The sequence below is a fragment of the Gymnoscopelus braueri genome, assembly GCF_963280865.1.
Source record: "Gymnoscopelus braueri genome assembly, chromosome: 12".
Taxonomy (NCBI): domain Eukaryota; kingdom Metazoa; phylum Chordata; class Actinopteri; order Myctophiformes; family Myctophidae; genus Gymnoscopelus; species Gymnoscopelus braueri.
In genome coordinates, this window is record NC_137614.1 from 3,750,284 (window position 1) to 3,770,944 (window position 20,661).

Below are 20,661 nucleotides of genomic sequence, written 5' to 3' on the forward strand. Positions count from 1 at the left end.
CGGCCGGACGGACGGACGGAACCACAACAGGAAAACAGGAACATTTTTAAGTTAAAAAAAGAACAAAAAAAATCACCCTCAGAGAATAAACGTGGGGTCATACTTCCTGACCTCCTGAAGGAGGCGCTCTCTGTCGCCGAGGGCCTGGGAGAGAGCGGTCTGGACGTCACTCAGCTGCTGGACCTGGAACCAAGATGACCGGCCTGGTTAGTTTAGTATCGAAAGGTTCAAATGTAATTTAGATTTAGCACGTTATTTAGACAGATGGGACTGTAGGTTCATTTGTTTACCCGGCATCCTATAGTTTCTATAGTTTCAATGTACTGTACATATTATTTTGTGATAGTATATTGTTTAGACTGATGCTAGGTTTACCTGTGATCCTAGTTTACTGAGACACTACACTTTAGGGGCGGCCATAGCTGAGTGGTTAGTGAGCCCGCCTAGGGAGCCAGAGGCCCTGGTTGCCCCAGGTTCGATTCCAGGCCATGCCAGCATATGTGTCGATGAAATGAAATTTGTCCCTGAGCAAGACTCTTAAACCCTAATTGCTCACAGGTTCTCATTGGAAACAAGACCGCAAGGACTTAATTGAACGACCTGTTAAAAAAAGGAATTAGAATTATGTCTCTCTGCATTTGATGTATGTGTTTATCTTGTCTCTGGATAAAGAGCGTCTCCTAAATGCCTAAATTGTAGTTCCAAATTAATCATGTGATGTCACAATAAAGTTGCACGCTGTGTGTCTAGGCTTGTCACAATTATTACATAATCACCTAATCGCAATTATTTTGCATAATTGTCATAATCGTTTCCATGTTGAATTTTTTAGTATAGCAGAAATAGCAGATCTACAACCTTACAATAAGTCACCAAGTGACGTGTTGTAAGCTTGTAGATCAGCTATTTCCGCAACGTACATGTTTTTTAAGTCATGTGTCAGTCATTTCTTTGTATATAGTTATCTGTCATATCTGCCCTGTGCAATTTTTTATCACAAAGCCTACATTAATATGTGTATTCATATGTTCCAATGCTCAACGTCAAAAACACAACTAAATCCTTTATTGCAATTATTTGTGTGACAATTAATCGTCAACTTAAATTTGTAATCGTGACAGCATTATGCGTGTCACACACCTACAAGCTTGTAGATCTGCAAGTTTCTGTGCGCGACACTGTGTGCAGCAAAGTATACAGGATCTTGGCCTTAATCAAAACCCAAGACAGCGTTTAGCTTTAGGTAAACACTGTGGGTAGATCAGATTGTTATCTTAGTGCTGGGTTTAATTACAATACTGGACATCCTTACTGACGTAGAGGATGTTACTTATGAATTATAAATGATTAGGCTGTGCACACAGACACTAGGTGTCATGTTTACCTGGTATCCTGGTTACTTTGTACAACTTAATTGTTTTTTTGTTCCTCTCCTGTTTCATTTATTGTTTTGGTAGCTCTTGTTTTTACCCTGTGGTTTGTTGACCAGGGTTCATGTCACTGTCCCATTTGTCCCACTTTTTCTTCTTCTAGGTTCTTGGTGTATGCTAAATGCCTAAATTGTAAATTGTAAGCTCGTCAAGAGGTTAACATATAGGTCTGTCACGATGTCAGAGTAGATGCTCATCGGAAGCAGAGCAGTGTGTGTCTGTTGGCTCCTCCCACCTGGTCATGTTGCTGAGGATCAGAACAGGAAGTGGTTGGATTGTGAAGGCAGCCTGAGCCCCCTGACGTGTTAGGGACCCCCACCCCGTCTGCACCTGGAACACACACACACAAACACACAAACACACATTTTAATTCTTTATTTGAATCAGTGTTGATTCCGTCGACTAAAAAAACCACGATGGCTAAAACTAAGACTAAATATATTGACAGTTTCGTCAACAAATAAAAACTAGACTAAAATGTTAGTGAGTGACTAGAGGAGAAGAGATCCAGTAGAACTAAAAGACAAGTCATTTTGTTTGATTGTGCTCGGTGTTGCGCTCTGAAAATAGCAGATCTACAAGCTCACAACGATGCAACCAAGAGTAAAATCAGCCATTGCCAAAATACATTTTAGTCGATTAAATCAACTGTAGATTTAGTTGACTATAATCTTATGCTATTTAGTCGACTAAAACTAGACAAAAACTAAAATATATATAAATACTAAAACTAAATGGAATTTTATTCAAAAGACAATGACTAAAACTAAATCAAAATTTGATGTGAAAATTAACACTGATTTGAATCCACAAATTACAATTAATTTGCAGGGAAACAAATGTAACAGGGTTGATAGTTCATGGCGCCTAAGGAAACATACAGCACCTTCTCCTCCACACAGACAAACTGCCTATAACAGCTGAAACAGAGCAATATTTAGCGAGTTGTTTGGCTTGCTCTTTGTCATGCCAGCGATTGCTAGGCCACTCGTGGTCGTTTTATATACATGGCACAGGCTTCCAAATATGAGCATGGAGAATCGACATCTGTACCCAAAGTTTGTTATGATTCTCAATAGCGGTTGATACTTCGAATGCTTATCTTGGAAAGCCTGGTCCATGTATAAAATCAAAGACACAGCCCACCTCCAAAATCAGGACCTCCCCTGTGACTGGTGTCGACAAAAAAAACGACATCTGGTGTTTTGGGGATGCTAGCAAAGACATCACAACTAAGCATAATCTGGTAACACTCTTGAATGTCTATACATTGCTGCACTGGATGGCATACAGCTTTTTAACAGCATCAGACACTATGTCAACAATACGGTTGTGGCGAGCAATGTACAAGTTTTTATATGCACTACATCCATGGGTGCAATGGATTCTAGATGTTGTTCATAATCATGACTGTTTATATAGAGTGGACTACGGATGTCAGAATACCAGATTGTACTTGGTTGGCGCACACACACACACACACACACACACACACACACACACACACACACACACACACACACACACACACGTACACACACACACAGACGTACACACATACGTACACACACACACACGCGTACGTCAGGGGAATACCTGCTGCTATGTGGACCTGCCGAAGTGCTACTACCTTTGTATCTGACCTTATATACACCTTCCATATAAGAGCTTATATGCTCTCTTCCTGAAAACAACAAAAATGATGAAGCTTTGCACAAACACACATTTCACCCAGTTCTTTACAACCTGTAAATGTGACAATAAAGTTGATTCTGATGCTGATGGACATGATGTGGGGGAAAGCTAAAATGTTCCTATAAGTGTGTTAGGGCAGTGCCAGATGATGTCATTGCAGTGCGTTTTCACCTTTGACCCTGAGGACGCCATCGTCTCCTCGCTCCAGGACCACCTGGTCTAGGACGAACGTAGCGGGGACGGGCTGGGGGGCCGTGGGGTAGATCCTGGGACCATCGTCCTATAAAACAAGGACAATCTCATTATTATTATTAACCAACTTTTAACCTGTTCTCCATGTTTTGGGCATGTCATAATACTTATTAAAAGTATAAGAATTGTCACAATTATTCAAACTTTTTGTTCCAAAAATAGTTTAATATTTAAAGTATAATGAACTTTTGAACACACCACAGTATAGCAAAGTTTTCAAAATGCCCAAGTAAAGCAAAGTTTGAAAATATCCAAAGTATAGTACATAGTTTTTGATTAGCCAACCTATAATAAAGTTTTTGAATAGCCAAACTATAGTAACATCTAATAAAATACAGTAGGGTTTTTAATGGTTAAGGATATAGTCTTATCAGCATTGTTTAAGTTGCAGCTCAAACTGAACAGTGAATTACAACTCTACTATGGATGCTGAATTCACTATAAATGATGTGACAGCAACTTACAATTTAGGTATTTAGCAGACTCTCTTATGCAGAGTGACTTACAGTAAGCAAGGACAACACATACATCAAATGAAGAGACACAGTGCAGTCTGAGGTAAACCAAGTTCTTTTTAGCAAGTGCTACAGGCAAAGTCAGTGCCGGCTCAATGGCCTTGTGGTTAGAGCATACATGGGCAACTGGCGGCCCGGGGGCCACATACGGCCCCCACCTTCACTTAATGCGGCCCGCAGGTTAATGAGAATACTGATATATTATTGATTTCAGCTGTTACAATTCCAAACATGCAAACATGACCCGCTTTAATTACTTCTCTATATTAGTAGCTTAATGACTAGTATTAAAATTCTATTGTCTTTTTTATGTCCACTGTATTTGTATTTAAGTTCATACAAATGCATTTGAAATTAAATTTAAAAAAATACTTTTCAGGATTCCAATTCAAAAATAGCAAAAAAGAAATCTGGATTCCAATTCAAAAATAGCAAAAAGCGCGTCGCAGCGCAACACGTTTTGAGCTTGTAGATCAGCTATTTTTGCTACTTTTGTGTGACATAGAATGGAGAAAAAAGTTAAAATAGGGAGATAAGGTGTCTGTCAGACAGTATATGCAATGTGGCCCTCTGGAGTGAGTGCGGAAATATAGTGGCCCTCTCCATCATCAAAGTTGCCCACCCCTGGGTTAGAGTGTCCGCCCTGAGACTGGGAGGTCGGGGTTCGATCACCGGCCGGGTCATACCAAAGACTCTAATAACGGGACCCAATGCCTCCCTGCTTGGCACTCAGCATCAAGGGTCGGCTTGGGGTAAGTCCCTGCGACATACTACCGTCATGTCCAGGGGGTGTACTTGTACATCAAGCCGCCTCACGCTAAGGAAACAGGAGATAGGCTCCTGCCCTTATGGGCCTCAGGGCTCCTGCCCTTATGGGCCTCAGGGCTCCTGCCCTTATGGGCCTCAGGGCTCGGCAAGGCTTACTTACTTACGGGCTAAGGTGGAGTCTGAAGAGGTGAGTCTTCATGGTAGTGTTGATTCTGACAACAAAGTTTGCGCTGCGACACGTTGTGAGCTTGTAGATCTGCTATTTTCAGAGCGCAACACCCGAGCACAACCAAACATAAAATGACTAGTCTTTTAGTTCTACTGGATCTCTTCTCCACTAACATTTTAGTCCAGTTTTTATTTGTTGACAAAATTGTCAAATACATTTAGTCTAGTTTTAGTCATAATGGCAAAGGTAGTTGACAAACATTTTTCGTCATAGTTTTAGTCGACGAAATCAACACTGCTTCATGGGTGGACCTACCTTCATGGTGATGGTGATGTTGCTCAGGTGGACCTTCATGGGTGGACCCTCCTCGGCGCTCAGCTCGTCCTCCAGGAAAGGCCCCAGGTTAGCGACGGTGGAGCCCAGCAGCTCCAGCTGGCAGCCCCGCACCGCCACCTCCATGAAGCCCTGGGGGGCCGTGGAGGGTCCCATCTCTGCACGCATGCAGACCACCGGGGACCCCCCCCTGCCGGGACCCCCCTGGCCGTCTGGAGACTGAGCAGCTCCGACTGGGACTGGACATAGAAGGAGAGAGAGAGACGTCCATTTCAGTCACTCTAAACCTTTTGTCATTTCAAGGACCCCCACTTTGGTACGCATTAGGCCAGTGGTCCCCGCATCATTTTGAGGGGGACAGTAAAGTGACAATTTAACCCATTTAGACCTGAGGCCGATTCTACAAAAACGCCTTCTAAATCCTGACCTAAGTTTTCTGAAAAACTTCAGATTCTTCAAAAATTACAACAAAAGTATGTTGCTATATACTGTACATAGCAACAGGAACCCCAAAAGGGGCTCTGTCTTGAAAGGTATAGTAACAAATGGGGGTTCCCGCCCCAAAATGGGTTAAGGAATTTTAAGACCTTTTTAATACCTTAAAACAAGAAAATAAATTAAATTAAATGAAAAAAGACCATTACTGCATCAAAAGTAATCAGCAAACTATACGATAAGAACTGGACAAATTGTCAAATAATATAAGAACGAGGCAAACATTGTGAAAACAGCTGATCTACAAGCTCACAACGCCTCTGTGGAAGCGAGTGAAACTAAATATAATTCCTTCAACTCCTACAATTTCAAGTGCTTGTCAGGGTGGGGGGTCCCCAGTTCAAATATGACTCATCTGGGGGGTCAAGGCCTGAAAGGATTGAGAACCACTGCATAAGGCCATGGACCCCTATTTGATACAATTTTTTTTAAATCTCTGGGAAAACAATCTATACTGTAAGAACCTCAGACCTTACTTCAACTCTGAGAATGTACAAATGGAACCGGTCCATTTTAGCCTGACACTCAGCCTGAATTTTCATTTAGTTTCACTCCATTATTCAGTCTGAAAGCCCTGATTTCTGAGATGGGGGCGTGGCCAACGTTTTTTTTTCAAAGACTCTTTGCTGATTGGTTCATACTGGATTATCCCGCTCCCGATTCGTTGTACAGATTTTCAACAGAGAAACACCCGCCTTCGACAGCGTCACCAGACCCTGAATGCGAGGCAAACGATTCAGGGGGTGGAGCCAGGCTAGGTCCATTTGGTTCCATTTGTACACTCTCAGAGTTACAGACCTGTAAGGGTCCATTTGGTTCCATTTGTACACTCTCAAGAGTTACAGACCTGTAAGGGTCCATTTGGTTCCATGTGTACACTCTCAGAGTTACAGACCTGAGGGTCCATTTGTTTACTCTCAGAGTTACAGACCTGTAAGGGTCCATTTGGTTCCATTTGTACCCTTTCAGAGTTACAGACCCTGCAATCTGGGAACCCAAATCCAACTGAAAATGAAAAACAGTGACCTCTGCTGTTTGTTCTATGTCTGTTGGCTCTGGGCGGAAGAAAACGTAACACCAGTGCGCAAGGAAACCGGGGTTTAGGTCTGCCTTCAGCTTTCACTTCCGGTGGGTGCCACTATGTTTTCATTCCCACTAACAATATTTCTACACGGAACACTAACACCACTTCTCCCAGAGAACATGGATCGTTTTGGTTATAAGCCCACTTGTTTCTATGATGAAAGAGTAAGTTAAAATGTGAATATCTTTCCGTGGTTTTGTCTGCTCCGCGGACGCTATTGTTAAATTAGTTTGGGTTTGTTTCGAGGGGGAAAGATCGACGGACATGTGAATCCCGCCCACTACATTTGATTGGGTAAAGCGCGGCCTGCTTCCTGATCTGAATGCGCACACGTTATGACGAACCTCCCCGACAGATTCCAACGCAGTGCAGAATCTGTTCTTGAGAGATTACAGACCCTGTGAGAGGCGGTCGTGCGAATGACTGAGACAGAGTTCAATAATAACTCAATGGAACTTAACTGAATATTGAAAACAAAGTTTTAAACTAGTAGATGTGGATGTGGAATTACAAAAGAATGAGCAACTGTATGGTATGTTTATCACCTAAAATATACATATACAGATATTGTATAGACCAGCTGCCAGAGATGAGCACCAAGGTCTCCATGTTTCTGACACCGCATCACAGGTTCGAGTCCCGATCCTGACGGCCTTTGCTGCGTGTCACTCCCCATAGCTCTCCCCATTTCCTGTCAGACTACTATCCTATCAATAAAAGGCATAAAAGCCTAAAAAATCTTCTTAAAAAAAAAAAAGGATTGAGAAGGTTCCCTTACCTTGTATGAGACCCGCCTGGAGGTCAGAGGGCCTGACGTTGCCCATCTGGACCAGGTTGATGTTCTGGACCTCCAGAGCCACCAGCTGATCTTCTCCCTTCATCTCCAGCACGCAGGAGACCCCGCCCAGGACCAGCACCACCACTGAGGACTACAATAACCACAATGCAACATGAGGACTACAACGACCACAATACAACATGAGGACTACAACAACCACAATACAACATGAGGACTACAACGACCACGATGCAACATGAAAACTACATCAACCACAATGCAACACAAGGACTACAACAACCACAATGCAACATGAGGACTACAACAACCACAATACAACATGATGACTACAACAACCACAATGCAACATGATGACTACAACAACCACAATGCAATAATGAGGACTAGAACAACCACAATGCAACATGAGGACTACAACAACCACAATACAACATGAGGACTACAACAACCACAATACAACATGAGGACTACAACAACCACAATTATATGAGGACTACAACAACCACAATACAATATGAAGACTACAACCGTGAGCTTGTAGACTGGGCTATAGACCATATTCACACGCCGGCCATATTGGAATTTAACATTGAAAGTGCCGCCACCCGGGGTGGCTACTTTCATTGACTTCATAGAAACATGGCCGCCGTGTGAATATGGTCTATAGTCAACGATGTTTGATAAATCTCAGCAATAATGACATACTGTAAATATGGACACCAGGTTTAATGTGTGATTGAACCAATGGATTGATGCGAGTATATCCACCCACCATATCAGACGAGGGATGGGACCATATGAAAATTACATGTCAAGATTATTGATCGATATCATCGCGATAATCAAAATATGCTTAAAACTTACAATGCCACTTTTATTAAACCACTTGGACCCCCAGCATCCCTATTCTGGAGGGAACGTTTGCCTTGAAGATCTGCTTTCGATTAGATTAGTTATTGTGTAGAGTGAAATACGAGCGTACCAAATGCGCTCTTTACAGGTCTGTTTTATCAAGTATAGAGGGTTTAAGTGGGACTGAATTTTCAGCTCAACTAAAGCCAATTCATCCTAGTGTATGACAGAGGACAATTTCCCGATAAATTAAAATCTCTGCGATACGATTAATGTGAGCGTTTTTTATCACGATAAACAACATTAACGATTATCATCCCATCCCTATCAGACATGTCCTCAGTACTTTGGGACGGCATATAGTAATACCCACCATATCAGGTACCATGTCCTCGGTGCTTTGGGACAGGGAGCTGCTGAGATCATTGGACGAGCCCCCCTCTGTGCCGTGGCCGGACATCGATACGGACGTGTTGCTGGGACGCATGGACTCGATACCCGACTCTGGAACCACAACCAACAAGCACAGCGTTCCCAAACATTCATATCATTAGAGAATTGCTGAAAAATGTGTGAACAATCCTCCCTGATAAAAGTGGTCAAGACAAGACCTATAGCATCTTTTTTCTTTTACCTGTATTAACAGCATATTAAAGCTGCCTTTTCTGTGAGAATAAAACCTTATTTTGACAAATCAATGTGGTAGAGTATGTTTAACCCATTAAAACCGGGGACACATCTGCGTCATTTCAGTTTCGAGCTAAAAAGCATTATTTTATACTTTGGCTATTAAAAAATAGCAGATCTACAAGCTCGTGCTTGCAGATCTGCTATTTGTTTTAAATCTTGAAAATCTTTGCAAATCTTTGAATACCCGTATATCTCTGCTGTCCAGCGCGAACCTGCTAACTCCAAAACGCTCATTGTTCAGGAAACGAAAAAACAAAATATACATTTTTCAGGAAATGAAGAAAACCTTATATTTTTAAAACAAAGCAATACTGCCTCATCAAAGTTGGTATAGTGACTTTATATATTGTCAGATACTTGCATGTGCCATTATAATATTATCGACACTTTACCCAAATCCAGCGCAAGTGGAGTTAGTAGTTTCAGACGAGCAGAAATCAAGCTGAAATGGAGTTAGGTGTCCAAACAACAATAGCTCCACTCGCTGCTGAGGAAGAGGTTTCAAAAGGGTACAAATTCCCAAAAGCTAACAATGGATCTCCAAGCTCACAATGCATCACAACAACGTGTGAATTAATGCCCTGATGCTTCATGACACTTATTATATAGGCCTACAATAATAAACAGGACTTTAAATATTACAATAACTTCTGCAAAGAGGTAGTAGAACTAGTGCGACCTAAATGCTATGAACGCCTTTCTTCTTGTCACATTGCTCTCCTCATTAAACACTTCATAGATTTTAGAAATATAATGACTTGTTTTCATAACATTAGCGTCAGTGCTAAGTTTGATAAACAGGTACACTGTATAGTTTTAACAGACTACGGGGAGCTTGTTTACGTGTTCCTCCTCCTCGCTCACTGCGCAGCGCACTCTGCTCATGCTGTTAAAAAGCAGCACTGGAGAGGAGAGGGGGGACGGGAGTTGTTTGTTTTTGACAGTTTGAGGATCCAATGGAGTTGGGAGTTTTTGTCAGAGGCGCTTTTCAATACTTTTCATTGGTTCAAATGTTTAGATTTTTTACACAGTCGTAAAGGGTGTTCAATAGCGTTGATTTATAAAAACACAGACGATATATATTATTTTAAAGCGAACATTTTTAACTCAAATCTTTGCTTCTGGGTGGGGGTCCCTGGAACAACACATTTTGAGATGGGGGGTCGGCGGCCAAATACATATCATTTTGGGGGTCCTTGACATGAAACAGTTTGAGAGCCACTGATAAAGCGACATAGGTTTTTCAGAACACTGTTCAGACATTTTGTAGAATCGTACAATATAACTAACACTGTGGCGGTTGTATTTGGTCTCTGTACTTGCTCATGGACACTTCCAACACTTTGCTGGGGCCTGGAATCAAACCTGGGACCTTCGGCTTCCCAAGCTGTCTGGTCTCTCTAACCATTCAGCTATGGCCACCCATGGGACACTAGGGTTGAAGTGTACGTGTGTGTGTGTGTGTGTGTGTGTGTGTGTGTGTGTGTGTGTGTGTGTGTGTGTGTGTGTGTGTGTGTGTGTGTGTGTGTGTGTGTGTGTGTGTGTGTGTGTGTGTGTGTGTGTGTGTGTGTGTGTGTGTGTGTGTGTGTGTGTGTGTGTGTGTGTGTGTGTGTGTGTGTGTGTGTGTGTGTCAATTGTTTGTGCGAGCTCTTGTTTTATTGGATCTTGTTTATTTGATACACTTATTGGTTTTAGCGCTTGCTCATTTTATTTTCCTATTTGTCTCATCTGCTTATGAAAAAAAGTAGGTAGCTGATATAGTGCACTTTTACCTTAGCGCTAGGTATACTCTTAGTTGCTTGTTTTAGAAGAGAATGCACTTCCGGTAATTAGTAGTTTTCTTGCCTACCTATGTTGAATGCGCTTATTGTAAGTCGCTTTGGATAAAAGCGTCTGCTAAATGACCGTAATGTAATGTAATGTGTGTATATATATATATATATATATATATATATATATATATATATATATATATATATATATATATATATATTTTTTTTTTTTTTAAGTACCTGAATCCATGAGAACAACGAAGTCACCGATGTCACCGTCCAATGACAGGTGGTCGTCAGGCAGACTTCCGTCCATGATGGAGCTGTCCAAGGAATTCTGGGAAGGTGAGTTTTTCATGGACTGTAGGCGTGAAGCCAGGGAGGGGGAGGAGTCATCTGAGCGCTGGGCGTCCCTACACACACACACACACACACACACACACAGGTTTGTATCGCTATACTTGTGAGGATATCAACATTTTAGGATCATTTTATGAATGTTTTTTTTCCTTTTTTTCTGCATTTGTAACCATAAGTCTTAAGCCAAAAAATAGCAGATCTACAAGCTGACAACGCGTCGCACCACTGATATTATAGCAACATACGTTTTTTCAAAGATTTAGAAGACATTCTGTAGAATCCCCCAGAAGCAAAGATTTGAGTTACAAATGTTCGCTTTAAAGCTTTTTAAAGCGAACGTTTGTAACTCAAGCTTGTAGATCTGCTATTTTGGAATAGCCAAAGACATCTAAAAACACAGATGCGTTCCCGGATTGAACGGGTTAAGGAAGCTTGATATTGGATGGGATTTTGAAGTCCTCTGCTAGCTTTGAAAATGTGTACAAATAGTTTTTTTCTTGATATAAAATGAAATGCCCATAACAGGGATGTCAGGGTTGATGTTCTGTTGGCATGCAAAGGCGGTCCAGCTGGAGATACGTCATAGGGTAATCTACTAAATGACATCATCATTCAATGACCTCACAACCAGTCCCTTTAAAATGAAATGACAAATGAACAAAACATCATTCAGCAACTTTTACCAACAAATCCAGCTGCTTGTAGTAACTTCTGAATATTAGTTGTTAACAGTGCTGAACACCAGTGGTGTAAAGTAACTAAGTACATTTACTCAATACATTTACTCAAGTACTATACTTTTACAATTTTGAGGTATTTTTAATTTACTGGATTATTTAAACATTTCTGTACTTTTACTTCTACTCCACTACATCTCAGAGGTAAATATTGTACTTTTACTCCAATACAATTATTTGAAAACTTCACTAGTTACTTTGCAGATATAAATTGTTATATTATACCCTATTTTATACATACATACACATTATTTTATAATAATCGTTTTTTGACATGTGTGAATCGATTCATAATCGTCCATGTCAGCATCGCGATTAGTCTTTGTCTGCTGTGTAGCTGAACACACTGGCCCTCATTTATCAACGCGGTACAGACCAAATAATGGGCGTACGGCGAGATCACCGCAACTTTCGGCATTTATATCCTGACGTTGGCACGTTCAGATCTCACGTCTGGTCGAGAGCATTTGTTGACATTGGCTGCACCTGTTTGTTCCATTGTAGACCTGCGGAGCAGCATTGTCTGACTGTCTGACAGGCATCTGGACACATATATCCACTCCACAATGTATATCTAACACACAAATAAATAATCCCGTGAAAATATAACATTTTATAAAGTAATTTAAACAAACTGCTTTAACTGCTTAACTGTCATTCAGATAAGATTGCAGATATGGCTGCATTGAAAATAGCAGATCTACAACTCACAAGTGTCGCATCGCGACGCGTTGTGAGCTTGTAGATCTGCTATTTTCAAAATATACGAGCGCTTTTGCGAGAGCATTTTCGGGAGTCGGGACTCCCGACCATCTTTTCATGGACAGTGAGGTCTACAAACTTACAGTAGCGTGTCCTATGGTGTGGACTTATGTAGGCAGTAGGCTACAACCTGGCTGGGTTAAGGATATATAAACCCGACCCAATACAAAGATTGTACCGTTATGGATTACATGAAAGACACAGTTGGGCGTGTGTGTGTGTGGCGAGGCGAGCGGGGGAAACTCTTTCTTATTGGCTTTCCATGCGTTGTTTGGTCGTATTCTGGTTCTTCATGTCGTAAAATCTGGGCTTTTCGAGAATATTTAAGGGCGTGTTATTTAAATGACGCTCGGTTTCAGCCGTGACATTTATCAAGGCTCCGACCAAATGTACACTAGGATTGGCTGTATAGGATCACTTAATAAATGTGACTTGGACGTTGGTGTACGGCCGAATTTATGGAAAAATATAAGCCGTTTTTTACGCTCCGTTGATAAATGAGGGCCACTGTCTGCTGTGTATCTGAACACACTGTCTGCTGTGTAGCTGAACACACTGTCTGCTGTTTAGCTGAACACACTGTCTGCTGTGTAGCTGAACACACTGTCTGCTGTGTAGCTGAACACACTGTCTGCTGTTTAGCTGAACACACTGTCTGCTGCGTAGCTACAACACAGTGGCCCTCATTTATCAATTTATATTTATATTTTTCCATATATTCGGCCGTACACCAACGTCGAAGTCACATTTATCAAAGGATCCTATACAGCTGATCCTAGCGTATATCAGGTCGGAGCTTTGATAAATCTCACGTCTGAAAACGAGCGTCATTTAAATAACACGCCCTTAAATATTCATAAAACGCCCGACTTCACGACATGAAGAACCAGAATACGACCCAAAAAAAGCATGAAAATCCAATAAGAAAGAGTTCCCCCCGCTCGCCTCGCCACACACACGCACACGCCTCTCTCTCTCTCTCTCACTCACACACACACACACACACACACACACGCCCGCCCAACTTTGTCTTTCATGTAATCCGTAGCGTAGCGGTACAATCTTTGTTGTCACATAGGCAGGCTTGTAGCCTACATGAATGACATATTATGATACCAATCACATCGCCATGAATGGAATACGTTTGTATACCCATTTATTTAACCCATACCGAGCAGTGCGTGTTCGAGTTACACTAAATAAAGCAGTCATGAGACTCGGGCGGAATGCAGTGATCCCGTGCCGCCACGTTAATATTGGAGCGTCGGGTTTATATCCTTAACCCAGCCAGGTTGTGTAGCCTACATAACTCTCTATGACATAACTCCATAACATAGGACAAGCTACTGTAAGTTTGTAGACCTCACTGTGCATGAAAAGATGGTCGGGACTCCCGAAAATTCTCTTGCAGAAGCGCTGCTGCACTCGTATATTTTGAAAATAGCAGATCTACAAGCTCACAACGCGTCGCGATGCGACCTGTTGTGAGCTTGTAGATCTGCTATTTTCAAATAGCCAATGCAGCCAGATCTGCAAGCTTACCGAATGACTATTAAAGCAGTTTGTTTAAATTACTTTATAAAATGTTATATTTTCACAGGGATTATTTATTAGTGTAGATATACATTTAGGAGTGGATTATGTGTCCAGATGCCTGTCAGACAGTCAGACAATGCTGCTCCGCAGGTCTACAATGGAATAAACGGGCGCAGCCAAAGTCAACAACTGGTCCCGACCAGACGTGAGATTTCAGCTTACAGTAGGATGAAGCCCATGTCAGGATATATTGATAAATGCCGAAAGGTGCTGTGATCTCGCCGTACGCCCATTATTTGGGCTGCACCGCGTTGATAAATGAGGGCCACTGTCTGCTGTGTATCTGAACACACTGTCTGCTGTTTAGCTGAACACACTGTCTGCTGTGTAGCTGAACACACTGTCTGCTGTTTAGCTGAACATACTGTCTGCTGTTTAGCTGAACACACTGTCTGCTGTTTAACTGAACACACTGTCTGCTGCGTAGCTGAACACACTGTCTGATGTTTAGCTGAACACACTGTCTGCTGTGTAGCTGAAAAAATGTTTGTCTGTGTAGCTGAACACAATGTCTTCTTTGTATCTGAACACACTGTCTGCTGTGTAACCGAACACACTGTTGTGTAACTGAACACACTGTCTTCTGTGTATCTGAACACACTGTTGTGTATCTGAACACACTGTCTGCCGTGTAGAACGGGGGATTCAATTTTGCCATATTCATATTCAGATGAATACTTAACAAATCCAATCAGATCTACAGTGTGAGAAATGTTCTGGACGGTACATCTGAATGGAGGACCAGATGGATGCTATTATTCTGCTGTTGCAGTGGAGCACAAGGTGTACGCCTTTGGATTATTTCACTATGACAACATGATTCAGATTGATGACCAAGTTTTCAACACAGTGTCTTTACGCTGGAGGAAGTTAAACCTGGTGACAACAGAAAGACAACGCCACCTTGAGGCTCACGCCTGTCCTAAGGGCCACATAGCTGTGCTGATAGAAGATATCGTCTACATCTGCGGAGGGCGTTCTCCTCACTGCAACATGCTTTATGCATTTGATGTTGACACCCACAGATGGTTCAAACCCAGGGTGTCTGGGACTGTTCCAGAGGGGAGGTGCTACCACTCAGCCTGTGTCTTGGGGAAGGTCATGTATATCTATGGAGGATTAACCCAGACGTCATTCACAAATGACACCTACAAGTTGGACACCACCACGATGGTCTGGGCTTTAGTTAACACCAGAGGTACTCCACCACCTGTTCCACGGGCTCACTCTGCCACCATCATCGGGACAAAGATGTTTATATTTGGAGGCCGTAGTACTGACCCCAGGGGGGGTCAGTACTACAACTACATGAGTGTGTTTGACACAGAGACCAACAGCTGGCTGAGCACACCTTCTGCACAGCTTCTTGCAGCAGGACGCAGGGATCATTCAGCCTTTGCCTACAATGGAGAGCTGTACATAATTGGTGGTCGCCGCGCAGCTAACCTTCAATACTTCAATGATCTGTGGAAATTCAATCCAGAGACCTTCTCCTGGAAGAAGGTTCAGCCCAAGGGGAACGGACCAGCTCAAATGTATCGCATGAGCTGTTGCATTATGGGAGATCGTATCATCCTCTTTGGGGAATGCCAAGATTACACCGGACGTACTTATGACCTGTCTATCCTAGACTTGAGTCCTAGCCTGAAGACGTTATGTAAGCTAGCAGTCATTCAGTACGGTGTGGAGCAGTCTGAACTCCCTCACGACATCAGGTGGGAACTGAGAGCCATGACTACCAACAGCAACTCCAAAAAAAAAAAATAGAAAACCTGTGCATAGCAGCCGCAAATCGCGGCAGCTATGCACAGCTTTTGGGGTTTTTCTAGTCGTCTAGTTATGGAATTGTCAATCCGTGTTATTTCACTGTGTTGGGGTGATATCGGGTTGCTCTGACAGTTACAGCAGTAGATACAATCAAAAGTTACAGGCACTAAGGTGGCCTAAAGCAGTGGTTCTCAAACGTCTCTGTGCCAAGGACCCCCAAATTGATATGTGTGTGGCCGCGGAGCCCCACCTGAAAATATGTTGTGCCAGGGACCCCCAGAAGCAAAGATTTGGGTTAAAAATGTTCACCTTTAAAAGAATAAAGATGTGCACACATATTCAAGATATCTGGGGTCCCAGGACCCCACTTTGAGAACCAATGGCCTAACGGTTAGAGGAGTGGGCTTGTAACCAAAAAGGTTCCCGGTTTGATTCCCCGTACCGGCAGAAACAATCTGGATGGGGGAAGTGAATGGCCACCACTTACCCCTCCTCCCAACACCGCTTATGTGCCCTTGAGCAAGCCACTGAACCCCCACTTCTATTACAATTGATTAGGTATATTAACTGCTGCACCTGTATAGGAATATGTTGTGGTCGGGCAGAAACCTATCCTTTTTGTGTTTCTTCTTCTTTTTTTCCCTGTAAATTAAAGCCCTACTTCGTCATTCTACCGTGTCACACAAACGTTGCAGAAATAGCCGATCTACAAGCTCACAACGTGCCGCGATGCAACGCGTTAAAAGTAACAGTTTTAGGCATACGAGGTCCCCGACTGACACATGCGGCTTACTTTAACTGTACAGTGGACAGTTTGCTCATTATAAAAAAAGCAGTGGTGGAAAAAGTACTAAAATTCTGTACTTAAGTAAAAGTATCAATACTGCAATGGAGAAATAATCCATTACAAGTGAAAGCCCGGAATTCTAAATTTATCAAAATATACTTAACGTACCGAAAGTACAAGTACTCGCGACGCATTGTGAGCTTGTAGATCAGCTATTTTCAAATGGCCGAAATGTATAGGGTTGGTTAATGTATGTTTTGTAATAATAATCAAAAACAAAAAAGTAACTAGTAACTAACGTTTTCAAATAATTGTAGTGGAGTAAAAGTACAATATTTGCCTCTGAGATGTAGTGGAGTAGAAGTAAAAGTATTGAAAATTACGTTGTAAATTGTAAAGTACAAATACCTCAAAAGTGTACACAGTCTCTATGCTTGATCACTGGTTCTTTCTTTGAGAAATTCTGCTCAAGCTTTGTACGTGACACTTGCATATTTGATTGATCCTGCTGCTTTGTGCATCTGCATAATCTGCGGGATAACTCCCAACAACATTTTGCAGCTTATACCTGTAATAAGTCAGTAACAAACTTGAAAAAGTGCTCCTTGGAGCACAGGTCTCCGCCAGGTCAGGTAGCCAGCAATGCTCGGAATTCGCCAAACAGGACGCAATATGAAAAATTGGACAGCTCCGTCTTGATCACTTGACGACAGAGATCATTTGTACCGATTTGCAGGATACAAAGGGAGTGTGTGCCCACAGTTTTGCGCGATCGGGCCAACAGTGGCGGACATTAGCTGCTCGCAGACGGACGGACGGACGGACACACGGACGGACGGACACACGGACAGGGTGCAAGTTGTACTGAATTAAAATTAAATGAATAAGTTGTACATTAACCCATTAAGACCGGGAAAGCATCTGTCATTTTAGATTTTAACCACCTTAACCATTATTTTATACTTTGGCTATTAAAAAATAGCAGATATACAGGCTCAGAGCTTGTAGATCTGCTATTTTAGAAAGATCTTGAGCACTTGTGCAAATCTTTGAATATATATATTTTATTTTTAAACAACATTTTTAACTAACATCTTTGCTTCTGGGGGGGGTCCCTGGAACAACATATTTTGATGGGGTCCGCGGCCAAATACATATAATTTTGGGTGGTCCTTGAGATGAAAAAGTTTGAGTACCACTGATATTATAGCAACATACGTTTTACTAAAAAACTTAGGATTTAGAGGACATCTGTAAAGATTTGCACACATTTTCACGTTAAAAAAAAATTAGCAGATCTACAAGCTTGTAGCATGGCACTCAGTGCAACGCTATGAGCTTGTAGATCTGCTATTTTTGAATAGCCAAAGAAATCTTAAAATGACACAGATGCGTACCCGGTCTTAATGGTTTTAACAGGACTTACTTTAGCTGTGGGGTGAACAGCTTCATTGAATTCAAATTAAATGAATAAGTTGTACATTCATGGTTTTAACATAGGACTTACTTTAGCTGTGGGGTAGCCTCGATCTCCAGGCTTTTATTGTTTAGTTTTGCTAAAAAATAAAAGCCTGGCCCAGCGAGTCGGTGGACTCGGTATGAGGAAGTGTTTCATTTCCCAACCAACCAGAGTGCAGTGGGCGTCGCTCGTAATGTTGTGTTAACGGGGCGGGGGTTGACGGACAGATCGGTGAACCAATTAGGATCAGGCGCAATCTCTCGCCGGCTCTATACACCCGCCCCTCTATACAAGAAATCAGGAGGGTTGGGGCAGTCTAGCTGTGGGGTGAACAGCTTCATTGAATTCAAATTAAATGTACATTCGTGGTTTTAACATAGGACTTACTTTAGCTGTGGGGTGAACAGCTTGCTTATGCCGGAGCCGCGGCTGAACATGCTGAAGGCGTCCTTGGTGATGGACAGCGCCCCCTTGGTCAGGTCCAGGGAGACGTTCAGGGCGTCCTTGGTGACGTCCTTGGTGACGTTGAGGGCGCTGGACAGCTCCCCCTCCAGGCTGAAGGTGGAAGGGTCCCGGGAGAGACCGCCGGGAGGGGAGAGGGAGGGCGAGAGCACCAGAGCGCCCTCCTGAGGCCCCAGCCCGTCCCCTCCTTCTGTCGCCCCGTCCTCCAGCTCCTCCACGGCCTCACAGGCCTCCTCCACGACCACCCCGTCAGCAGGCCTGTCACCATCACGTCGAGACAAATAATGGTGATGAATTACCTAATTGCAGTGGTGTAAAGTAACTAAGTACATTTACTCAAGTACTGTACTTAGGTAACATTTTGCTGTATTTGTTTTACTTTACTTGTGTGTTTCCAAGTGTCTGTACTTTTACTTCTACTCCACTACATCTCAGAGGCAAATATTATACTTTTACTCCACTACAATTATTTGTAAACTTCAGTTACTAGTTACTTTGTAAAACATACATTGCCCTATATATACTTTGGCCATTTGAAAATAGCAGATCTACAACCTCACAACGCGTCGCAAAGCGACGCGTTGTGAGCTTGCAGATCTGCTATTTTCAAAGGATTTTATACATTTGGAAACTTGTGAAATGGGCATTGTGCATAACGATTACTTTTAGTACTAGTATATTTTGATGCCGATGCCTTTTGTACTTTTACTCAAGTACATTTCGAATACGGGCTGGTTGTATACTACGTATTGCAATGCAATGTTGTGTTACTTTATCTAAATAATAATATTAATAATAGGCTTAAATGATAAAATAGCCTAATAAAAGCATTTTCCCAATCGGCCACGGTGACCGGTGATCTTTATAATTAACGGCCAATTAAAAAGAAATTGCGGTCAATGGCTGGTAAATACCGGCTAACGGAAACCTGCATAGGTCCACAATGGAAAAAAGTCCCCAAGGTTTTTTTTAGCCCAAATGTTTGACTGTAACTATGTACTTTTGGAAGTTTTATTAAAGTATTCAATCAATCATTAAAAAAAAAGAAAAGAAGAAAAGGCAAATTCTGATGGATTTTTCCAGAATGCATCGGGAGCACATAGTAATGCATAAACCATTAGTTCTCAAAGTGGGGTCCGGGGACCTCCAGGGTCCTTGGAGGGGTACCAGGGGGTCCCCAGCAAAATGAGTTACTATAGTGTCACAATCATTTTAACCACTTTAACCATACTTTATGGTTTGGCTATTCAAAAATAGCAGATCTACAAGCTCATAGCGCGGCACCGAGTGCCGAGTGGCGGCTATGAGCTTGTAGATCTGCTATTTTTGAAAAATTGTGAAAACTTGTGCAAATCTTTGAATATATATATATATATGTTTTTAAAGCGAACAATTGTAAAGTCTTTGCTTCTGGGGGTCCCTGGAACTAAATATTTTGAGATGGGGGTCCGCGGCCAAATACATATCATTTTGGGGGTCCTTGACACGAAAAAGTTTGAGAACCACTGGCATAAACGATTCTAATGGTTAAGGCCTATCTCCCCCGACAACAACTAGAAATAGCCATTCATGCCTTCATTTCCTCACGACTCGATTATTGCAATTCCCTCTACACCGGCTTAGAGCAGTCATCTGTCAGGCGCCTACAGCTGGTCCAAAATGCTGCGGCCCGCCTTCTCACCGGCACAAAAAGACGTCCTTTTATTTGCTTTTAAATCTCAAAACGGGCTTACTCCACTATACCTCGCTGAGCTCATAGATCCATATACTCCAGCCAGGGCCCTAAGGTCTGCTGATCAGTCGCTACTGATCGTCCCAAAGACCAATATAAGGACCAGGGGTGGCCGCGCTTTTGCTGCTGCCGGCCCCACGCTTTG

The 20,661-nt window shown here is 42.4% G+C and overlaps 1 protein-coding gene across 1 annotated transcript in view; it reads right to left on the minus strand.

The window, feature by feature from the left end:
- bltp3a (bridge-like lipid transfer protein family member 3A) overlaps positions 1-20,661 on the minus strand; it is a 71,003-nt gene continuing 50,342 nt past the window's right edge. Inside the window, exons 18-25 of the mRNA XM_080444787.1 lie at positions 18,710-19,042; positions 11,095-11,267; positions 8,766-8,896; positions 7,520-7,670; positions 5,145-5,401; positions 3,297-3,405; positions 1,666-1,760; positions 1-183 (exon numbers count right to left, since the gene is read on the minus strand). Coding sequence (XP_080300913.1) covers positions 79-183; positions 1,666-1,760; positions 3,297-3,405; positions 5,145-5,401; positions 7,520-7,670; positions 8,766-8,896; positions 11,095-11,267; positions 18,710-19,042 — 1,354 coding nt within the window. The 3' untranslated portion in view covers positions 1-78. The remainder of the gene's footprint in view (positions 184-1,665; positions 1,761-3,296; positions 3,406-5,144; positions 5,402-7,519; positions 7,671-8,765; positions 8,897-11,094; positions 11,268-18,709; positions 19,043-20,661) is intronic.